This window comes from Manis javanica, chromosome 7 (assembly GCF_040802235.1).
Source record: "Manis javanica isolate MJ-LG chromosome 7, MJ_LKY, whole genome shotgun sequence".
In the NCBI taxonomy this organism is placed as follows: Eukaryota; Metazoa; Chordata; class Mammalia; order Pholidota; family Manidae; genus Manis; species Manis javanica.
Genome location: NC_133162.1, coordinates 84,758,281 through 84,783,023, shown reverse-complemented (window position 1 = coordinate 84,783,023; position 24,743 = coordinate 84,758,281). Strand labels below are relative to the sequence as shown.

The following is a 24,743-nucleotide window of genomic DNA, read 5'->3' as shown; positions in this document are numbered from 1 at the left end:
ATTCTCTTACATGTAGCTGTCCAGTTTTGCCAGCACCATCTGTTGAAGAGTTGCCACAGTATTTTTAAGCTCAGTCACTCTGAATGAGCAAAAGTTAATCCAAATAGATTCTACCCTAAACATCTGGATAGGTTTTTTTTCTTATGCAAATATGAAGTTAAAAATGGAGGAATTTGGTCTGGGCTTTAACTATGAGTTATTTTTATTATCAAACGTCATTCACTTTAACAGTTTGTATTCTTTAGGAAATAGATCTTCAGAAGTCAGTATCAAAGTAGACTTAGTTTTCATCACATAGCATCCTTTCTGGACTGGCCTACTCCATGGCCTCCCATGGAGGCATCACTCTGAGCACATTAATAGGGCCTGGTTAACAGGTTCCTGTCAGTCCACTTCCCTTCATTCCTGCTGTTACTCACTGCCACCACATGCTTCTCTCATAGTTTGCCCAGTTCAGAAGCTTTCACAAAAATATCATATATTTTTTAGCATATAGGATAAAATCCAAATCCCTCAGGCCGTCATTCAGTCCTCTCCACTTAGGCCTCAAATGGTCTTCACACCCTTACCTGTTACTGAACATTTCAGGAGGCCTGCTTCTGCCTCTGTGCCTTTGTTCACATCTGTTCCCTTCTGATGCCCTTATGGCCCTTCATGTTTATATAGTGTTCTTTTATTGGCAGTGTTTATATTTATGTTTTAATTTTTATGACCATCGTGTAGTGTCCCTCTTTGAGCTCTCAGATTGGATAGGTACAAGAACAGAGGACCTTTTAGGAAGAAGCAAACAGGTGGGAGTAATGATATCTATCATTTAATAAGGGCTTAACTAGATGCATGGCACTGTGCTGACACTTCCCATCATTCCTTGTTTGCTCTTCACAGACCTATGAGACAGATACTGTCTCTATCCCACTTTACAGATGTGGAGTTGGAGGCCTGTGGGGAGGTTAAACTGCTCCCCTGTTGTTAGACAACAAGTAAATGATAGACCTCCAGTCCATCAAGCCCATGCCCTGCCCCAGTGTGCTCTGTCCCAGGACAGAGGAGGAGGCAGTAGAAGCAGAAGGGGGTATGGGCAGGAGAGATCCTCATTCCATGCTAGTTTTCCGTGGTGATTCCTTAAGGCTCTGAGGTTTAATGGAAAGAACACTGACCTGAAAGAAGTTCCAGTCCTGTCTTTTTGCTCAACTTGTGCTTTTTTAAATAAATCACTTCATCTCTGAGTTTGTTGGGTAGGGTTGTCCCTCCAAGCTATTGTTTGATGATGCTAATAAAGTAGAAAATCAGGTATTAGTGTCTTTATTTCCCAAGTCCTTTGAGCTGTGGTCACTTGCTGTGTCCTCTTTCTTCTTCCAGTCCACCCCAAGCAGACAGGTTGCTTATCCTTTCCCAGTTCACAGAAGTCTTGCTCCTTCCTGCTGTTTAGGCCATCTTGGCATTGGACTCACACCTTAGATAGCAGTGCTGGTAGGTTTTATGTGGCCGTGTCATATGCCCCCACTAGATGTAAGTCCTTCCAGAACAGGGATGGTGACTTGTACTTTTTATTCCTTATAGTATTTAATACATGGCTGATCCTGAAAATTGCTCTTTTGAGTTGCTGAATTTTGTTGTGATCCTTTTTCTCTGTGAGATCTTGGGTCATTGTGACTGTTCTTTCCTTGTGGCATAGGCCAAAGTATCTGTCTCATGCCTATTCTGTCACAATCACTGCTAAAAATTTTTATTTGGTTTTCTTTCTGCTAAGAAAAAATTAGGACTGATTTTGCACTTATTTTATCATGCATGAATTGTACAATGAAGACTTAAATAAGAGAAACTCTGTTTGTTAGAAAACATAAAACATGTTTATTTTGCCCAGCATTGTTCAAAAGAGAGTGAAAGACATACAAGAACTTTGTAGATTTCTCCAAACATTTAAAATCTGTTTTGAGGAAGAAGCTAATAACTCATTCAATCCTGAGGATTATGTAATAAATGAGAATTATGTAATAAATAAATCCTGAGGATTATGTGAGGATAATGTAATAAATCATGTGATAATGAATAAAATTGTTATTGAAGTTTAGAGGCAGCAAGCAGATCATTGTGGAATAAGAAGTGTTTTCCAAAGTATGTTCCCTGGAACACTGATCCTACAAGATATTCCTTAAATGGTCATAGGTGAGAATGCTGTTGGATTCTGTTCTTAGAGATTTGAAGTGTATAGTAACGTATTAAAGGATTTGAAAGTCTTTCAGTATAAAAAACTGCTGAAAATTTATTTAACTCCTATTTCATGTAACTCTTACCAACAGCCTGCAATGACTGCTTTGCATGTTTTGGCAGCTGAAAAGCTGCTTAAGTTTGGGTGGTTTCTCTATGGACTTTTCTTGGAGGAGAGGAGACTTGAGCTGGGTCTTAATACAGAAGGGAAGGAGATTGTATTCCAAGCGGAGGGGACAACATGATCTGTGATGCAAAGTGCGAACAAACTTGGCTGGTTGAAGGCTACCAGAGGGTAGGAGGAGGGAGCTCAGCAGGGTGAGAAGATAGGGCTAGGTCACAGGGGGCTATGAATGCTGGGCTGAGGAGTTTGAATTCTTCATGGCAGGAAAACCGAGCCTCAGTGGATTCTGTATAGTGGAAGGATGTGACAGAAGAGCTGTTTCAGAAAGGTTAATCTGTGCGGACTGACAGGAGGAGAGCAGGCCAGAGCTGGTTGGGAGGCTGGTTACTTTGAAGGCCTACTGTGGATGGTGAAGTATTACTGTTGTTAACCTTCTCTCAAGCAGTATTCTCCTAACACTGCTTCCTCTTGTATTCTTTCTTCAGGAAGCACTGAGTGTTGCCAAGACACAGGTGGAAATGGGAGCCCAGGTGTTGGATATCAACATGGATGATGGCATGCTGGATGGTTCAAGTGCAATGACCAGATTTTGCAACTTCATTGCTTCTGAGCCTGACATTGCCAAGGTTGTACAGAATTTTTATTCATCAAGGGTATTTACACGTCTCACTCTGTCACTCATTTAACTTTGTTGTCCTATGGATTTGCTGTCTGATATGCTAGCTATTTTCCTACTTTGAAATACTACTTTGAAAACCAGAAATTTCTGATTGTCAGTTTTCTTGCTTAATGGTAACCTTTTTATATAAACCAGACTTCAGAGAGAGATGTGACTTCAGCTTGGCTGTTTCCAAGATTTCTGGAACTAGTCACAAGAACTCATAGAGTTTCTTTCCTCTGATGTCTAGATTGACTAAGAACCCACTTCTTATGTCTCTAAAGAATATACTCACCGTACCTACTAATCGTTATTTCCATTCCTGTAATAGACAGGAAAACTCAGTTAATTCTTCCTTATTGCAGGAAGAAGAGACTTTTTTAGGATTATCAGAATAGACAAAATTGTAAAATGAGCTTTAATCAAGGTATTATGTCAGCTTTTACATTTATTCTTTAAAAGATGAAAGTTAATTTTTGTTTTAATCTTTTTAAAAATTTCACTTCATTTCTCTACCATTGAATTTGTGATGAGGAGTGATTTTAAGTTCTTTTTTTAAAGACTGTCAGTTTTTCATTAGGCTTCAGTAAATGCCTAAGTTGGAAGTCTTATAAGCAGTGAATTACATTAACCCTCCTTCATTTGTGTCTTAAAACTCCTTACTAAAATACCTCATAACGGAAGGTGACTGGTTAGCCAGAGACGGTAAGATTCCTCAAGGGAGGAACAACCTCAGACAGGCACAGTCGCAGGGGGACCATCAGGTGAGAAATTGGGAATCAACAGAGGTGAGGCTTAGAACCTCACCCCCCGTGTTTTGAGAGAAATATTCTGCATCCGTGGATGTTTTGTTGCCCTTGTCTAGCTTGGATTAATACTTAGTCTATAGGCACACACCTGATCATCTACATTTGCCCTCTTATAGCACTAAACTATGTTTTCTACCTTTATCTTGCATCTACCTACCACTTCCGCATTTTATTAAAAAAAAATAATAAGGGAGAAATGTGGGATTCACATATAAATCAAGTATAGAAATCAAACGAATAATCATAATTGACCTGATTGTTTATAGTTCATGATGTGTGATCAAAACCGAAAGTTTCTGTGATATGACTGCCTTTGCACTGTTCACCATGTAAAAACTTGTTCATTAAGCTTCAGAAGATTGGAGACTGTTGAGAATTAGGTTTGGGGTTGATTAATGATTGTGCATTGAGTCCCCTGTACAGAATTTTATTGTTGTTACAACCATATGATCAATAAATATGAGAGATGCCCTCTCAAAAAAAAAAAAATATATATATATAGTTGTCTAATCACTATCTTGTACATCTGAAATGAATATAATACTGTAAATCAGCTGTACAACACAGAGAAGACAAGTAGTGATTATACAACATTTTGCTATGCTGATGGACAGTGACTGTAAGGGGGTTTGTGGGGGGGGACCTGGTATAGGGGAGAGCCTAGTAAACATAATGTTCTTCATGTAATTGTAGATTAATGATAACAAAAAAAAAGAAAGAAAGAAAAGGGGGATTATTCCCTGATAGGATAGAACTAACTGCAAATCACCGATTAATGCATGCTTTAAATATCCTTCATTTTGATCATTTAAAGGGTGTCAGATGATCAGCTATGGCAGTACGTTTTTCTGATAATATTCCTTTCTCTTAAAAAAAAAATAAATAAAAATAAAATAAAATACCTCATCACTCCTCTGGGTGTAAATATTTTGAGAATTTAAGGTGCTGAGAAGCCCGATGACTGTGCAAAGCCAGTCAGAATCAGTGGGGAGCAGTTTATTGGCTGAGTACTGGAAAGAAGACTGTGCGGGGAGCTGGAGGACTCTCCTTACTGTCCCAGATAAGTGGATTAGCTACTGGCCTGTTTCCTAACTCATCTCGGAAGTAGGAATAATCATACCTGCTTTGTCTGACTCGTGAATTCTAAAGATGAAAGTGCCTTGTTAACTGTGAAGGACCCCATGTAGCTTAAGACATTTTTAATTAGTGTTCTGATTGCTATACTAATTTTTTCCTATTTTTCCTGGTTTTGGCCTATAACCAAAATTTATTTAGATCAAATCTTAACCAGTTGCAGTACAGCGTAAAATGTATGCCCAGCATATTTTTGCTAGCAGAGCTGGGGACACCAAGCTGGCAGCAAGCGCTGTAAAGCATTGACCAGGTATTGTTATTGCATCTGACCCTTCTGCTAGCCGACCTTTCATTACTAGCATGCTGACAAAGAGCAAAATGGATGGACTCCTTGAGCTATTTTGCTTTCCTTTGGAGGTGTGGCTTACGGAAGAGTTGACTAGCTGGGAAACCTTTCCCGAGTTGACTAGCTGGGAAACCTTTCCCTGAATTCTCCCTCTGCACTTTCTCTGTGTCATAGATGGGGTTGGGTGCCTCTGGAATATGCTTTCCTGGCACTCTGAGCTTCTGTTGTGCTCTAGCATTTCCCACACTTTATGCCATTACTCGTTTAATCATTTACCTTTGTAAGTTTGGTGAAGCCAGGGATTTCCCTACCTTACCATTGATCCCAAATCTGCCATGGGGGCTGATGTCGTCACTTGATTATTTATTGAATGAATTAAATAACGGGGCTTAGATCAGCTGCCCTGTTCCATTTCTTTGCATGAATCTAGTCCTTCCTCGAAGCCCTTATTTTTGCCTCTTCTGGAGCAGAGGCACGAATGTATGGACACTGTTAAAAATAAAGCTGTTCTCATCTGTGTAGCCCAATATTGTCTGTCATTTTATTTATATGCATTTGTTGTATTTACATCTACTTTTCCAGTCTAAGTAAAACCATATTTTCTTCCATTCAGGAACTTGATTTTCTAAAGGGAAGACCGAATTTGAATTACTTGACTGGAGGTCTGTTCTGAAGGGTGTGAAGCTAAACATTAATTCCAGAGTCAGATTAGGGATATCTGAATCCTGTTAGGGGTGTTTGCCTCATGGTGTAGGCACTTGAAAGCATGAACTAGTACTGAAGCCAGCAAACTGACCATTTTGTGTTTAGCTGTGGTCTTTGAGTTATGATTTCTGGCCCAGGCATGGGGTCTCTCATAAGACCAGAATTACTCTAAGTATTTTGGGCTTTAAGAACAAGTACATTAAAGTCCTATTTCTGTCACACACTACTGTTATTGTTTGCTGCTTCCCTACAGAAGAAATAGGGAGTCTATCAGCCCTTGAAAGGGAATTTATGCTGACTTGACTTTCTGATTTTCTTGTCCTTCTGATTCCAGGTGCCCTTATGCATTGACTCTTCCAACTTTGCTGTGATTGAAGCCGGGTTGAAGTGCTGCCAAGGGAAGTGCATCGTCAATAGCATTAGCCTGAAGGAGGGAGAGGATGACTTCCTGGAGAAGACCCGGAAGATTAAGAAGTTTGGAGCTGCTGTGGTGGTCATGGCTTTTGATGAAGAAGGACAGGTGAGTGATTTCTTTTGACTGAATTCCATTGTGTTACACGGGATAGACAGAGTAGTGGCAGAGAACTGAGTCCAACACACACATGCACACACATATGTACACATACTGCATATGAAAATTGGCTGTATAATAAGGTCTTTAAGTCAAGGAGAAAGGAATTATTCAATTAATGCTGTTGGAACAACTGTCTATGCATTTAGAGGAAAATAAAGCTAGAGCCCTGTTTCCTAATATATACTAAAATAAAATCTACATCAATTAAAGATCTAAATGTAAAAAACAAATTCTAAAGAATGTATGAGAATACTCATCTAAACTTGAGAAGTCAGAAAGAAAAGGGATAGACCCATGTATGTAAAGATGTAACACTTTGTATGGTGAAAGACATGATGCTGTTTACGATGTGAGTAATAGCAGTAGGATAATAACCCTAACGCGCAAAGAGTTTCTATAAATCAGAAAGTTAAATACCCCAGCTAACTCAATAGAATAGTGAACAAAGGTAAGGAATAAGCACTTTTATAAAAAAAGAAATACAAATAACAAATAAATCTGTGAGAAGAGACTACATTTTGTAATATTTAAAGAAATAAAACATGAAACAATAGTGAGATATTAGTTTCTTTTATCTAATAAAAAAACATTGGTCAAGAATTGCTATAAGGCAGCTCTCTTAATGTCCCTCCCTGCCATGGAGTCAGAGAGGGGCAGTGGAAGTGTCAGACAATGATAGTTTAATTATGGGTGAGCAGTGATTATTGTATTGTTTTGTACCTCACGTGACTTCTATAAATATTTTTGTATCTATTCAATATTTTATTTGAAGCAATTAAAAATACCCATTGCCTTATGATTCAGCCCCTCATGGCAATCTTGCAGTAGGTTGGGTATGTAAGGGTCTGAATTCACATTCACTGCAGCAATATGGTAGCAAGAAAATGACAACATGCTTAAGTGTCCATTAATAGGGAAATGCTTAAATGTTTCTACATGCCATATAGAATACTGTGCAGCAGTAAAAAGAATGAGGTCATGTCTAAAATATGTTGAAAAGTGAAAAAAATAAGTGACACTATCCTTGTTTTACTTAATAAAAAGGCATTTACATGGATATATGCATGTCAGTGTCATCAGCGAAAAAAGTTTGCTTGTCATTAACGGGAGAGTACGGCTGGTCTCGGATGGGGACATATTGACTTCTTTGTATAACTGACCAGTGGTAGGATTATATGTCCTTTTCTTTCTCTGTCTGTTTTTTATATTTGTTCTTAACACATGTAATAATCTTTGTACAAAAGATACATCTTCACCGTAAGAAAAATTGAAGTAATACAGAAAAGCACAAAAGAGACAACTTTGATAATGAAGAAATATTGAACCTTTACTCCTACCAAGCAAGAACACTACAAATATTAAATCAGTTTTTCCTCCACCATGTAAATGTTGGGTATATATTCTTAATGCTTTTGTAATCCATGGGTGGAAACCAAAGCGCAGAGATATGCCTGGCCCACCGTTGTCACACAGGCAGCAAGTGGTAGTGCTAGGAGTAAGCCCAGGAGACCTGGTGCCTCTATTCAAGACCTGTCCTATATGACTGGGGAGAAGAATCCAGGGTAAGCCTGTCAGGAAGAGTTGGTTATTTTAGAAAAAGTGGTCTTGTACAGCCCCTCTAAAAAAGAAACATTTGAAAACATGAATAAAATGAGAAACCCACAGGCCATTTAGGGGAAGAACTAAAGAAGTTCTAGCAATCTAAAAATGTGGGATAAATGAGAATACATCTGCCTTTCTATAACTCTTGCCCTCCACTCCAGTAGAATGTTGGCATTTTCCCATCTTAGTAAACATGGGTTAATTCCATCTTTTATGGTTGCATTATATTCAAGTATGTTTTACTTGGTCTATTATTGAATGAAATTGTGGTTGTTTCTAATTTTTTAGTAGAATGAACAAATGACCAATGACTATCCTAATTCATGGAGCCGTTTTCCCCTTGTAGAATGATTTTCTTAGTGGGATTGCTAGATGTGGACATTTAACATTTAGATGCATATTGTTAAACTCTTGCTCTGAAAAGTTGCATCTAGTTATCTACCACTACTACTGTAATATGCTGAAACTCTTGCCATAGTTCTAGAAGTCTTTTTATGAAAAACAGAAACACCAGCCCTGCAGGTCCTCAGAGGGAACCATTTGCAACATTTTTACCTGATTCTTATAGCATTTGCCTCACTTCAAATTCCAGTTTTAATTATTTATTGCCTGCCGTCAGTGGTTAAGGATTTGGCCTTTTTACTATTCTTTATACCCACAACACACATCTTTATTTTTATCCCCACCCCCACCTCCCCAAACAGTTAATTTTAGTTATAACTATTTTCAGGGCTTACATTATTAAGCAGAATAAGGCTGAGATGTGGTAGTATACCAGGATTCCATTTCCTTTTCTGTACTCTTGTTTCCCAGGGAGTTAATATTTATCTTACTGGTTTCTTTGTTTCTTGTATATTTCATCTTTAAACTATCCTCTAGTTGTATAAATATCCACCACCCATTGTATCAAAACATATTCAGTAGACCATTATTTTAATTTCTTGAGCAGTTCTCTCTCTGAGTCTCCGACATGTTCTGACATGACTCAGTCAGCTGGTGGCACAGCCTCACCTCATCCTGGGATTCTTCTTGCCTCTCTCTTAGGTTTTTAGATCTCATAATTTCCTTGTTGGGTGGAATGCCTCCTCTGGTAGCATTTTGTGAAAGAAAGATGGCAGTAAATGTTTTGAAATTGCAGGTGTTTGAAAAATGGCTTTATTCTACTTTTATAATGAATCGACAATTGTATGGGTATAGGACTACAAGCCTAAAATTATTTTCTCCATGGTTTAAAAGCATGATCCATTGCCTCCATTTCCACTGGTAATGGTAAGAAGTCTAGTGTTATTCTAACCTGTGGTTCTTTTTTTTAAAAATTATTTTATTAAGATATTATTGATATACACTCATATGAAGGTTTCACATGAAAAAACAATGTGGTCACTACATTTACCTATATTATCAAGTCCCCACCCATACCGCAATGCACTGTCCATCAGTGTAGTAAGATGCCACATATTCACTATTTGCCGTCTCTGTACTACACTGTTTTCCCTGTGATCCCCCACACCATGTGTACTAAACATAATACCCCTCAGTCCCCTACTCCCTCCCTCCCTACAGGCCCTCCCACACCCCGCCTTTTTGGTAACCACTAGTTCCTGCTTGGAATCTCTGAGTCTTCTGCTATTTTGTTCTTGTGGTTTTGCCTCATTGTTATACTCCACAAATGAGGAAAATCATTTGGCACTTGTCTTTCTCTGCCTGGCTTATTTCACTGAGCATAATGTCCTCCAGCTCCATCCATGTCAGATTTGTTTCTTTCTTATGCCTGAATAGTATTCTGTTGTGTACATGTACCACATCTTCTTAATCCATTCATCTACTGATGGACACTTAGGTTGCTTCCATATCTTGGCTATTATAAAAAGTGCTGCGATAAACATAGGGGTGCATCTGTCTTTTTGAATCTGAGAGGTTGTATTCCTTGTGTAAATTCCTAGGAGTGGGATTTCCGGGTCAAATGGTATTTCTATTTTTAGTTTTTTGAGGAACCTCCATATTGCTTTACACAATGGTTGAACCACCAGCAGTGTAGGAGGGTTCCCCTTTTTCCGCATCCTTGCCAGCATTTGTTGTTTTTAGTCTTTTCGATGCTGGCCATCCTTACTAGTGTGAGGTGATATCTCATTGTGGTTTTAATTTGCATTTCCTTGATGATTAGTGATGGGAAGCATCTTTTCATGTGTCTGTTGGCCATCTGAATTTCTTCTTTGGAGAACTGTCTCTTCATTTCCTCTGCCCATTTGTTAATCGGGTGTTGAGGCATGTAAGTTCTTTATATATTTTGGATGGTAACCCCTGTTGGATATGTCATTTACAAATATATTCTCCCATACTGTAGAATGACTTTTTGTTCTGTTGATGGTGTCCTTTACCGTACAGAAATCTTTATAGTTTGATGTAGTGCCATGAGTTCATTTTTGCTTTTGTTTCCCTTACTCAAGGAGATGCATTCAGGAAGAAGTTGCTCGCTCATGCTTATATTCAGGAGATTTTTGCCTATGTTGTCTTCTAATCTTCTAAGAGTTTTATCGTTTCATGACTTACATTCAGGTCTTTGATGCATTTCGAGTTTACTTTTCTGTATGGGGTTAAACAGTAATCCATTTTCATTCTCTTACATGTAGCTGTCCAGTTTTGCCAACACCAGCTGTTGAAGAGGCTGTCATTTCCCACATTGTATGTCCATGGCTTCTTTATCATATATTAATTAACCATATATGGTTTGGTTTATAACACGGCCCTCTAGTCTGTTCCATTGGTCTATGGGTCTGTTCTTGTGCCAATACCAAATTGTCTTGAGTACTGTGGCTTTGTACTAGAACTTGAAGTTAGGGAGCATAATCCCCCCAGCTTTATTCCTCCTTCTTGGGATTGCTTTGGCTATTCGTGGTCTTCTGTGGTTCCATATGAATTTTAGAATGATTTTCTCTAGTTCATTGAAGAATGCTGTTAGTATTTTGGTACGGATTGCATTGAATCTGTAGATTGCTTTAGGCAGGATGGCCATTTTGACAATATTAATTCTTCCTATCCATGAGCATGGGATGTGTTTCCATTTATTGGTATCTTCTTAAATTTCTCTCATGAATGTCTTGCAGTTTTCAGGGTATAAGTCTTTCACTTCCTTGGTTAGTTTATTTCCTAGGTATTTTATTCTTTTTGATGCAACTGTGAATGGAATTGTTTTCCTGATTTCATTGTTAGTGTATAGGAAAGCTACTTTTAGCAACTTTGCTAAATTCTGATATTAGCTCTAGTAGTTTTGGAGTGGAGTCTTTAGGGTTTTTTATGTACAATATCATGTCATCTGCAAATAGTGACAGTTTGACTACTTCTTTACCAATCTGGATTCCTTGTATTTCTTTGTTTTGTCTGATTGCCATGGTTAGGACCTCCAGTACCACGTTGAATAACAGTGAGGAGAGTGGGCATCCTGTCTTGTTCCCGATCTCAGAGGAAATGCTTTCAGCCTCTAGCTGTTCAGTATGATGTTAGCTGTGGGTTTATCATATATGGCTGTTATTATGTTGAGGTACTTGCCCTCTGTGCCCATTTTGTTGAGAGTTTTTATCATGAATGGATGTTGAATTTTGTTGAATGCTTTTTCAGCATCTATGGAGATGATCATGTGGTTTTTGTGCTTCTTTTTGTTGATGTGGTGGATGATGTTGATGGATTTTCGAATGTTGTACCATCTTTGCATCCCTGGGATGAATCCCACTTGATCGTGGTGTATGATCCCCTTGATGTATTTTTTTTTTTTTGAGAGGGCATCTCTCATATTTATTGATCAAGTGGTTGTTAACAACAATAAAATTCTGTATAGGGGTGTCAATGCTCAATGCACAGTCATTAATCCACCCCCAGCCTAATTCTCATCAGTCTCCAATCTTCTGAAGCATAACGAACAAGTTCTTACATGGTGAACAAATTCTTACATAGTGAATAAGTTCTTACATGGTGAACAGTACAAGGGCAGTCATCACAAAAACTTTCGGTTTTGATCACTCATTATGAACTATAAACAATCAGGTTAAATATGAATATTCGTTTGACTTTTATACTTGATTTATATGTGAATCCCACATTTCTCCCTTTACTATTATTGGTATTATTATTTTTTTAATAAAATGCTGAAGTGGTAGGTAGATGCAAGATAAAGGTAGAAAACATAGTTTAGTGTTGTAAGAGAGCAAATGTAGATGATTAGGTGTGTGCCTGTAGACTATGTGTTAATCCAAGCTAGGCAAGGGCAATAATACATCCACGGATGCAGAAGATTTCTCTCAAAACGGGGGGTTGAGGTTCTAAGCCTCACCTCTTTTGATCCCCAATTTCTCACCTGATGGCCCCCCCTGCAACTATGCCTGTCTGAGGTTGTTCCTCCCTTGAGGAATCTTACCCATCTCTGGCTAACCAGTCATCTTCTGGGGCCATACAGGGAAATGTAAAGTTGGTAAGTGAGAGAGAAGCCATAGTGTTTGAAAAGGTTAGCTTTTTACTTCTTCGCAGATTTGTGCCCTGTGGCTTCTAAGCCAGCATTTGTCTTGAGGAATCTTTACCACTTGGAGGATTTATGATACTCGGTGAATTCGATATGAGGCATGAATTCTATTTAAGGGTTGTAATTAGGAAGGAAGAAGAAAAGCTATAGGAGTAGCAGATGGAAGATAACATGGGAAGATAGATGATTTCTTTGACATATCTTCTTGTAGAGTAACTTAAGCATGTATAGGTTTTAAACTACTAATTAAATTGTGCACACACATTAACATAAGAGGAATACAGTTACATAACCAAAGCAGATCTATAATTACCAGCCATCTCCAGTGAAGCCAAGAAAACCAGTTAGGCACCCTAAGCATTTGTGAAAATTTGTCTATGATATAATGGATATTGTCCAACTGTACTTGAACAGTCTGAGAGAAATCAGACAAATTAAAACAACCCATTCCTGGGAACTGTTCACATCCCATATGTTCTTTTAACAGTAGATAGTCTGTAGATGTAAGATTTTGGAGCGCTACAACTTGCACTTCTCCTAATTCTTGGTTGAGTTCCCACAGTATAGATCCAGTCAAATTTGTTGTTTTACTGTATGCACAGGCCAGCTTAGATATCTCCTTCTTCATTCCAATGGCAAGTCCAGGAACCAGTGGGATGAATGCAGCTGCAACTGCAGCATCACCTGGATCTTTGTTGAGGTTTTTTGATGATCATCATCTGGTATGTCTCTTCCAGAGAGTGCGGATGTTGGAAGTTCTTCTTCATATCGTATCTTAGTTCATTTTCTGGGTAGCCAAATTAGGCTTTGATCCTCTGTATAAACACAAACAGACCCATTGCCCACACTTTGATGTGCCCTTTATACCATTGTGTAGAACTCATTGGAGATCACCACACAGGAACTGTTGTTTTTTTTTTTTTTTAAGAGAAAGGAATATTATCAGAAAAGTGTACATCCATAGCCAATCATCTGACACCCTTTAAGTGATCAAAATTAAGGATATTTAAAGCATGCATTAATCGTTGATTTACAGTTAGTTTTATCCTATCAGGGAGTAATCCCCCTTCTCTTTGTTTTTTTTTTTTGTTATCTTTAATCTACACTTACATGAAGAATATTGTGTTTACTAGGCTCTCCCCTATACCAGGTCCCCGCTATAAACCCCTTTACAGTCACTGTCCATTAGCATAGCAAAACGTTGTAGAATCACTACTTGTCTTCTCTGTCTCGTACAGCCCTCCCCTTTCTCCCACACGCCCCCATGCATGCTAATCTTAATCACCCCTTCTTCCCCCCCTTATCCCTCCCTACCCACGCATCCTCCCCATTCTGTTTCCCTTTGGTACCTGTTAGTACATTTTTGGGTTCTGTAATTTGGCTGCTGTTTTGTTCCTTCAGTTTTTCCTTTGTTCTTATACTCCAAAGATGAGTGAAAACATTTGGTATTTCTCTTTCTCCGCTTGGCTTATTTCACTGAGCATAATACCATCCAGGTCCATCCATGTTGCTGCAAATGGTAGGATTTGCCTTCTTCTTATGGCCGAGTAGTATTCCATTGTGTATATGTACCACATCTTTATCCATTCATCTACCGATGGACATTTAGGTTGCTTCCAATTCTTGGCTATTGTAAATAGTGCTGCGATAAACATAGGGGTGTATCTGTCTTTCTCAAACTTGATTGCTGCTTTCTTAGGGTAAATTCCTAGGAGTGGAATTCCTGGGTCAAATGGTAAGTCTGTTTTGAGCATTTTGATGAACCTCCATACTGCTTTCCACAGTGGTTGAACTAATTTACATTCCCACCAGCAGTGTAGGAGGGTTCCCCTTTCTCCACAGCCTCACCAACATTTGTTGTTGTTTGTCTTTTGGACGGCAGCCATCCTAACTGGTGTGAGGTGATACCTCATTGTAGTTTTAATTTGCATTTCTCTGATAATTAGTGATGTGGAGCGTCTTTTCAAGTGTCTGTTGGCCATCTGTATTTCTTTTTTGGAGAACTGTCTGTTCAGTTCCTCTGCCCATTTTTTAATTGGATTATTTGAGTTTTGTTTGTTGAGGCGTGTGAGCTCTTCATATATTTTGGACGTCAAGCCTTTATCGGATCTGTCGTTTACAAATATATTCTCCCATACTGTAGGGTTCCTTTTTGTTCTATTGATGGTGTCTTTTGCTGTACAGAAGCTTTTCAGCTTAAGATAGTCCCACTTGTTCATTTTTGCTGTTGTTTTCCTTGCCCGGGGAGATATGTTCAAGAAGAGGTCACTCATGTTTATGTCTAAGAGGTTTCTGCCTATGTTTTTTTCCACGAGTTTAATGGTTTCATAACTTACATTCAGGTCTTTGATCCATTTTGAATTTACTTTTGTATATGGGGTTGTACAATGGTCCAGTTTCATTCTCCTACATGTAGCTGTCCAGTTTTGCCAGCACCATCTGTTGAAGAGACTGTCATTTTGCCGTTGTATGTCCATGGCTCCTTTGTCAAATATTAATTGACCATATATGTTTGGGTTAATGTCTGGAGTCTCTAGTCTGTTCCACTGGTCTCTGGCTCTGTTCTTGTGCCAGTACCAAATTGTCTTGATTCCTATGGCTTTATAGTAGAGCTTGAAGTTGGGGAGTGAGATCCCCCCTACTTTATTCTTCTTTCTCAGGATTGCTTTGGCTATTTGGGGTCTTTGGTGTTTCCATATGAATTTTTGAATTATTTGTTCCAGTTCATTGAAGAATGTTGCTGGTAGTTTCATAGGGATTGCATCAAATCTGTATATTGCTTACGGCAGGATGGCCATTTTGACGATATTGATTCTTCCTAGCCACGAGCATGGGATGAGTTTCCATTTGTTAGTGTCCCCTTTAATTTCTCTTAAGAGTGACTTGTAGTTTTCAGAGTATAGGGCATTCACTTCTTTGGTTAGATTTATTCCTAGTTATTTTATTCTTTTTGATGCAATTGTGAATGGAATTGTTTTCCTGATTTCTCTTTCTATTGGTTCATTGTTAGTGTATAGGAAAGCTACAGATTTCTGTGTGTTAATTTTGTATCCTGCAACTTTGCTGTATTCTGAAATCAGTTCTAGTAGTTTTGGGGTGGAGTCTTTAGGGTTTTTTATGTACAATATCCTGTCATCTGCAAATAGTGACAGTTTAACTTCTTCTATACAAGTCTGGATTCCTTGTATTTCTTTGTTTTATCTGATTGCCTTGGCTAGGACCTCCAGTACTATGTCAAGTTGCAGTGGGGAGAGTGGGCATCCCTGTCTAGTTCCCGATCTCAGAGGAAAATCTTTCAGCTTCTCGCTGTTCAGTATAATGTTGGCTGTGGGTTTATGAGATATGGCCTTTATTATGTTGAGGTACTTGCCCTCTATTCCCATTTTGCTGAGAGTTTTTATCATGAATGGATGTTGAATTTTGTGAAATGCTTTTTCAGCATCTATGGAGATGATCATGTGGTTTTTGTCTTTCTTTTTGTTGATGTGGTGGATGATGTTGATGGATTTTCGAATATTGTACCATCCTTGCATCCCTGGGATGAATCCCACTTGGTCATGGTATATGATCCTTTTGATATGCTGTTGAATTCTGTTTGCTAATATTTTGTTGAGTATTTTTGCATCTACATTCATCAGGGATATTGGTCTGTAATTTTCTGTTTTGGTGGTGTCTTTGCCTGGTTTGGTATTAGGGTGATGTTGGCTTCATAGAATGAGTTTGGGAGTATTCCCTCCTCTTCTATTTTTTGGAAAACTTTAAGGAGAATGGATATTATGTCTTCTTTGTGTATCTGATAAAATTCTGAGGTACATCCGTCCGGCCCGGGGGTTTGGTTCTTGGGTAGTTTTTTGATTACCGTTTCAATTTCTTTGCTCGTAATTGGTTTATTTAACTTTTGTGTTTCTTCGTTGGTCAGTCTTGGGAAGTTGTATTTTTCTAGGAAGTTGTCCATTTCTTCTAGGTTTTCTAGCCTTTTGGCATATAGGTTTTCATAGTAGTCTTTAATAATTCTTTGTATTTCTGTGGTGTCTGTCGTGATTTTTCCATTCTCATTTCTGATTCTGTTGATTTGTGTTGATTCTCTTTTTCTCTTAATAAGTTGGCAAGAGGCTTATCTATTTTGTTTATTTTCTCAAAGAACCAGCTCTTGGTTTCGTTGATTTTTGCTATTGTTTTATTCTTCTCAATTTTGTTTATTTCTTCTCTGATCTTTATTATGCCCCTCCTTCTGCTGACTTTAGGCCTCATTTGTTTTTCTTTTTCCAATTTCGATAATTGTGATGTTAGCCTGTTCATTTGGGATTGTTCTTCCTTCTTCAACTGTGCCTGTGTCGCTATATACTTTCCTCTTAGGACTGCTTTCGCTGCGTCCCACAGAAGTTGGGGCTTTATGTTGTTGCTGTCATTTGTTTCTATATATTCCTTGATCTCTATTTTAATTTGTTGATCCATTGATTATTTAGGAGCATCTTGTTAAGCCTCCATGTGTTTGTTAGCCTTTTTGTTTTCTTTGTAGAATTTATTTTAACTTTTACACCTTTGTGGTCTGAAAAATTGGTTGGTAGAATTTCAATATTTTGGATTTTGCTGAGGCTGTTTTTGTGGGCTAGTATGTGGTCTATTCTGGAGAATGTTTCATGTGCACTTGAGAAGAATGTATATCCTGTTGCTTTTGGATGTAGAATTCTGTAGATATCTATTAGGTCCGTCTGCTCTACTGTGTTGTTCAGTGCTTCCGTGTCCTTACTTATTTTCTGCCCAGTGGATCTATCCTTTGGGGTGAGTGGTGTATTCAAGTCTACTAAAATGAATGCATTGCAGTCTGTTTCCCCCTTTAGTTCTGTTAGTATTTGTTTCATATATGCTGGTGCTCCTGTGTTGGGTGCATATATATTTAGAATGGTTATATCCTCTTGTTGTACTGAACCTTTACCATTATATAGTGTCCTTCATTATCTCTTGTTACTTTCTTTGTTTTGAAGTCTATTTTGTCTGATATTAGTACTGCAACCCCTGCTTTCTTCTTGCTGTTGTTTGCGTGAAATATGGTTTTCCATCCCTTGACTTTTAGTCTGTACATGTCTTTGGGTTTGAGGTGAGTTTCTTGTGATCAGCATATAGACGGGTCTTGCTTTTTTATCCATTCTATTACTCTGTGTCTTTTAATTGGTGCATTCAGTCCATTTACATTTAAGGTGACTATTGAAAGATATGTACTTATTGCCATTGCAGGCTTTCTATTTGTGGTTACCAAAGGTCTCTTGATGTATTTTGAATTCGGTCTGTAAATATTTTGTTGAGTATTTTTGCATCTACATTTATCAGGGGTATTGGTCTGTAGTTTTTTTTTTTGGTGGGGTCTTTGCCTGCTTTTGTTATTAGGGTGATGTTGGCTTCATAGAATGAGTTTGGGAGTATTCCCTCCTCTTCTATTTTTTGGAAAACTTTAAGGGGAATGAGTATTATATCTTCTCTGTATGTCTGATAAAATTCTGAGGTATATCCATCTGTCCCGGGGGTTTTGTTCTTGGGTTGTTTTTTGATTACTGATTCAATTTCGTTGCTGGTAATTGGTCTGTTTAGATTTTCTGTTTCTTTCTGGGTCAGTCTTGGAAGGTTCTATTTTTCTAAGAAGTTGTCCATTTCTCCTAGGTTTTCCAGCTTGTTAGCTTATAGGTTTTCATAGTATTTTCTAACAATTCTTTGTATTTTTGTGGGGTCTGTTGTGATTTTTCCTTTCTCGTTTCTAATTCTGTTGATGTGTGTTCAGTCTCTTTTTCACACAATATGTCTGGCTAGAGGCTTATCTATTTTGTTTATTTTCTCGACGAACCAGCTCTTGGTTTCATTGATGTTTGCTAGTGTTTTATTCTTCTCAATTTTATTTATTTCTTCTCTGATCTTTATTATGTCCCTCCATCTTCTGACCGCAGGCCTCATTTGTTCTTCTTTTTCCAATTTCGATAATTGTGACATTAGAGTATTCATTTGGGATTGTTCTTCCTTCTTTAAATATGCCTGGATTGCTGTATACTTTCCTCTTAAGACTGCTTTTGCTGCGTCCCACAGAAGTTGGGGCTTTGTGTTATTATTGTCATTTGTTTCCATATATTGCTGGATCTCCATTTTAATTTGGTCATTGATCCATTGATTATTTAGGAGCATGTTGTTAAGCCTCCATGTTTTTGTGAGCCTTTTTGCTTTCTTTGTACAATTTATTTCAAGTTTTATACCTTTCTGGTCTGAAAAGTTGGCTGGTAGGATTTCAGTCTTTTGGAATTTACTGAGGTTCTTTTTGTGGCCTAGTATGTGGTCTAGTCTGGAGAGCGTAGTGTGATTTTGACAATATTAAATCTTCCTAGCCATGAGCATGGGATGTGTTTCCACTTATTGGTATGTTCTTAAATTTCTGTCATGAGCTGTAAAACCACTACTTTTCTTCTCTGTGTTGCACAGCCGTCCCCGTGCCACCCCCCCAACATTCTACAGGCTAACTGTATGGCCTCCTTTATTCTTCCCCCCGGCCCCCTCCCTTCCCACCCATCCTCCCCAGTCCCTTTCCCTTTGGTAAGTGTTAGTCCACTCTTGTGTTCTGTGATTCTGCTGCTGTTCGTTTCCTTTAGTTTTTCCTTTCTTCTTATATTTGACAGATGAGTGAAATCATTTGGTACTTGTCTTTCTCTGCCTGGCTTATGTCACTGAGCATAATACCCTCTAGCTCCATCCATGTTGTTGCAAATGGTAGGATTTGTTTTCTTCTTATGGCTGAATAATATTCCATTGTGTATATGTACCACATCTTCTTTATCCATTCATCTATTGATGGACATTTAGTTTGCTTCCCTTTCTTGGCTATTGTAAATAGTGCTGCAATAAACATAGGGGTTCATCTGTCTTTTTCAAACTGGGCTGCTGTATTCTTAGGGTAAATTCCTAGAGGTGGAATTCCTGGGTCAAATGGTATTTCTATTTTGAGCATTTTGAGGCACCTCCATGTTGCTTTCCAGAATGGGTGAAGTAATTTCCATTCCCACCAGCAGTGTAGGAGGGTTCCCCTTTCTCCACAACCTCGCCAACATGTGTTGTTGTTTGTCTTTTGCATGCTGGCGATCCGTAGTGGTGTGAGGTGATATCGCATTGTGGTTTTAATTTGCATTTCTCTGATGACTAGTGATGTGGAGCATCTTTTCATGTGTCTGTTGTCAATCTGAGTTTCTTCTTTGGAGAAGTGTCTGTTCAGCTCCTCTGCCCATTTTTTCATTGGATTATTTGCTTTTTGTTTGTTGAGGTGTGTGAGCTCTTTATATATTTTGGGTGTTGATCCTTTATTGGATCTGTCATTTATGAATATATTCTCCCATACTGTAGGATATGTTTTTGTTCTATTGATGGTTTCCTTTGCTGTACAGAAGCTTTTCACATTGATATAGTCCCACCTGTTCAGTTTTGCTTTTGTTTCCCTTGCCTGGGGAGATATGTTCATGAAGAAGTCACTCGTGTTTATGTCCAATAGATTTTTGCCTATGTTTTTTTCTAAGAGTTTTATGGTTTCATGAATTAAATTCAGGTCTTTAATCCATTTTGGATTTATTTTTGTGTATCAGGTTCGACAGTGATCCAGTTTCATTCTTTTACATGTAGCTGTCCAGTTTTGCCAGCACCATCTTTTGAAGAGATTGTCATTTTCCCATTGTATGTCCATGGGTCCTTTATCGTATATTAATTAACCATATATGTTTGGGTCAATGTCTGGAGTGTCTATTCTGTTCCACTGGTCTGTGGCTCTGTTCTTGTGCCAGTACCAAATTGTCTTGATTACTGTGCTTTTGTAGTAGAATTTGAAGTTGGGCAGTGATATCCCCCCCACTTCATTCTTCCTTCTGAGGATTGCTTTGGGTGTTTGTGGTGTTTGGTGTTTCCATATGAATTTTTGAACTATTTGTTCCTGTTTGTTGAAGAATGCTGTTGGTAATTTTATAGGGATTGCATCAAATCTGTACATTCCTTTGGGCAGGATGGCCATTTTGACAATATTAATTCTTCCTAGCCAAGAGCATGGGATGAGTTTCCATTTGTTAGTGTCCTCTTTAATTTCTCTTAAGAGTGTCTTGTAGTTTTCAGGGTATAGGTCTTTCACTTCCTTGGTTAGGTTTATTCCTAGGTATTTTATTCTTTTTGATGCAATTGTGAATGGAATTGTTTTCCTGATTTCTTTCTATCAGTTCATTGTTAGTGTGTAGGAAAGCCTCGGATTTCTGTGTATTCATTTTGTATCCTGCAACTTTGCTGTATTCCCATATTAGTTCTAGTAGGTTTGTAGGGGATTCTTTAGGGTTTTTTATGTCCAATATCATGTCAGCTGCAAATAGTGACAGTTTGTCTTCTTTACCGATGTGGATTCCTTGTATTTCTTCGTTTTGTGTAATTGCTGTGGCTAGGACCTCCAGTAGTATTTTGAGTAATAGTGGGAGAGTGGGCATCCCTGTCTTGTTCCCGATCTTAGAGGAACAGCTTTCAGCTTCTCGCTGTTCAGTATGATGTTGGCTGTGGATTGTTCATATGTGGTCTTTATTATGTTGATATATTTACCTTCTATACTCATTTTGTTGAGAGTTTTTATTATGAATGGATGTTGAATTTTGTTGAATGCTTTTTCAGTGTTTATGGATATGATCATGTGGTTTTTGTCCTTCTTTTTGTTGATGTGGTGGATGATATTAATGGATTTTTGAATGTTTGCTTCCCTTTCTTGGCTATTGTAAATAGTGCTGCAATAAACATAGGGGTTCATCTGTCTTTTTCAAACTGGGCTGCTGTATTCTTAGGGTAAATTCCTAGAGGTGGGATTCCTGGGTCCGTCCTTGCTTCCCTGAGATCAATTCCATTTGGTTATGGGTCGTCTTTATTTTGTCCCAGAGTGGCCTGATATGGATCCCGCTTTCCACAGGCAGCTGGATTCTCAATCTCTTCAGAAATTGTGCCTGTCTTAGCTTTCCAGTCCTCTAATCACAAGAGTATCATAAAAGCACAATGAAATGTAGCTTTGTTCTCCCAGAGAAGACCTCCAGAGTTAGGTATTCAGCAGTCCCAGGCCTCCACTCCCTCCCTGTTCCATTTCTCTTCCTCCCTCTGGTGAGCTTGGGTCGGGAAGGGCTTGGGTCCCTCCAGGCCACAGTTTTGGTACGTTACCCTGTTCCGTGAGGTCTGCTCTTTTCTCCAGGTGTATGCAGTCTGGTGCAGTCCTCTTTCTTGTTGCTCTTTCAGGATTAGTTTTATTAATTATATTTTCATATTGTATGTGGTTCTAGGAGGAAGCCTCTTTCACACTTGGTTCTTTTTGTGAAGCCTGTTTTCTCATTTTGGCACACTTGGATCCACGTCTGTATTGTTCTGATATCTCATGATTATGGGACAATCCTTTATGTTGGGTACTCAGTTGGGCCTTTCAGTCAGGGAACTTAAAGGTATGGTTGTAGGAAATTTCCTTAAATTGTTCTATCCTCTCTTCTGTCATGTGTATTACTCAGATACTGGATGTTTTGGGAAGGTTGCCTAATTTTCTTATCTTTTCTCTCCTATTTTACTTGTTTTTTATTAAGGTATTATTGATATACACTCTTATGAAGGTTTCCCATGACAAATGTGGTTACTACATTCACCCATATTCTTGATTCTCCCCCCTCCCATACCCCATTGCAATCACTGTCTATCAGTGTAGTAAGATGTAACAGAGTCACTACTGATCTGTGCTTTACCGTTTTCCCCTTGTTCCCCCCCACACTATGTGTACTAATCATAATACCCCTCAATCCCCTTCTCCCTCTCTCCCCACCTGGCCTCCCCCACCCCTCCTCTTTGGTAACTGTTATTCCCTTCTTGGAGTCTGAGTCTGCTGATGTTTTGTTCCTTCAGTTTTGCTTCCTTGTTATACTCCGCTAATGTTCCCTCCTGTTTTCTAACTCTGGCATTTGCTCTGCTCTGTGTGAGATTTCAACATCCACGTTTACTTCCCAAACTTTCTATTGAATTGTATTCTTTTTCCAGGAGCTCTTCTTTTGTTATCTAAAAGTTCTTTTTAAAATTTATGTAACAACCTGTTTAATGGAGGTAGATGTCTGCTGTAATTCCTTCAAATCTGTCTTGAGCATCTAGTATGTGGCCCTGAGGAGATGGCACATAGATCCATGCTTGCCATGTTTGAACACCAGCAGGAAGGCCAGAGCAGAGGGCAATACAGGAGTTTGGAGGATGTGAGAATAGAAAGTGAGCTGGTCCAATTGCATAGTGCCTTGTAGACCATTGGTTACACTTTGGCTTTTAGTGTGAGTGAGCTGGGATGTCACTGACATGTTTGAGCAGAGGAGTGAATGTGGTCCAACTAATGTCTTAAAAGCTCACTGACTCCCTGTGGAGAAGGGGCTGTGGGGAAGAGGAGAACTCCTGGGGATCATTGCTTTAACCCAGGTGAGAGAGGATAGTGGCTAGGACCAACGTGGAAGCAAGAGAGGATGCAAAGTCATCTGTTTCTAGATAGTTTTTTGAAAGTAGAGCCAGTGGGGCTTGCCTTCACATTGATTGTGGGTGGCAAAAGAAAGAGAAGTCAGGTTTGACTTAAGGGTTTTTGGTCTGGGCACCTGAGAGAGGGAAGACTGACAGAAGCAGATTTGGGTGGGATAAGGAGAAGTTTGGGTTTGGACATACTAAGTTAACAGTGGTATGTTCAATGGCCAGTCCTGTAGATGAGTGAGGGTTTCATGGGCAAAGTCTGATTTGATGGTAGGATTCCCTTAATTCAGAATTATTTGTACATAGATGGTATTTAAAACAGTGAGGCTGCCTGGCTCACCAGAGGAGCGAATGCAGGGAAGGAAGAGGGACTAGGACGAGTGAACCTTGGTCCTGCAGTGCTTACTGTTGGGAGAGAGGAGACACTATCAGAACGGCTTGGGAAGGAGCAACCTGTTTGGTAGGAGGGGAGCCAGAAGAGAGGGTTCGCTTGGGAGCCAAGTGAAGAACAAGCTTCAAGATGGGGGCATGATGGCCTGTTTTTAAGAGATGGATAGATTAGGGTGAGACCAAGAACTTAGCACTGGATTTAGGAATGAATGGGACAGTGTACAATCTTACTGTACTGTTTCTAAGGAGATGAAAGCTTAATTGGAGTGGGTTCAAGAGAGAATAGGAGAATTGGAGGCAGCAGGTATAGACAACTTTTTTAAGGAGTTTTGCTGTAAAGGGGAACAGAGAAATAGGGTGGAAGCCACAAATGGATGAGAGGTTAAGAAAGGGTGTGTGTGTGTGTGTGTGTGTGTGTGTGAGATGATAGATGATGCGATGGTATGTTTGTAAGCTAATGGGAGTGATCTGATAGAGACAGAGGGAGGAACTGATGTAGAGAGAATGGGGGCATTTGCAAGGTATATGACTTTGTGAGTGGGGAGGCCTGGCAATCAGTGTGCAAGTGGAAGGGGAGGCAGTTTGCTGGCGGTGCAGGAGAGAAGGCAGTGGAAGGGTTCAGAGCCTCAGGTGCACAGCTGCTGGTGTCATCTGGTGATTGCTTCTGTTTCCTCAGTGAAACAGGAAGCCAGGTGTGTGTGCTTCGCATGTCTGTGGTGTCTAACCCAGTAGAAAACTTAAACCCTCCCACAGGGAAGGGTTGTATTGTACTGTTGGTGCTTTTAAAAATGTACACACCCCCAGCTCCACCCCTGGGTCTCTGGTGGTGTGTTTCAGTACCTGCTTTCAGTAATTTTAGAGGTGGTTCTCATGGATACTCTCCTCGAAAACTGCTGACAGAGTTTATCTCATTAATCCTCCCAGCAGCCACCTGGGGTAGCCTCCCAACAGCCAAGGTCGAATGGCTAGGACATGATGGAGCCAAGTTTTGGTCTTAGGTCTGCCTGGTGTAAAGTCTGGTGCATGTTCCCACACCCTTTGTCCCCTGCTTTGCCTGTTAGCACTGCATGGTGTTTGATCTCGCCTGACACCAGCTTTTCCAGTGTAGATCTGAATGTGACCCCAGGTAAAAAGCAAATGTAGGGGACAAACTTTATTTTTTATTTTATTTTATTTTTTTGAGCATTAAGAGTTGTTTTGGAGGGTAAAATGCAGAGAAAGACAAGAGTACACA

At 39.1% G+C, this 24,743-nt stretch overlaps 1 protein-coding gene across 13 annotated transcripts in view; it reads left to right on the top strand.

Moving 5' to 3' along the window:
• MTR (5-methyltetrahydrofolate-homocysteine methyltransferase) overlaps positions 1 to 24,743 on the top strand; it is a 231,355-nt gene that overhangs the window by 78,597 nt on the left and 128,015 nt on the right. For all 13 annotated transcript variants that reach the window (XR_012133305.1, XM_073241249.1, XM_036999299.2 and 10 more), the window contains 2 exons: positions 2,818 to 2,958; positions 6,259 to 6,444. Coding sequence is in view for 12 of the 13 variants with exons in the window: in XM_073241249.1 (XP_073097350.1) it covers positions 2,818 to 2,958; positions 6,259 to 6,444 (327 nt within the window). In the remaining variant the exon portion in view is untranslated. The remainder of the gene's footprint in view (positions 1 to 2,817; positions 2,959 to 6,258; positions 6,445 to 24,743) is intronic.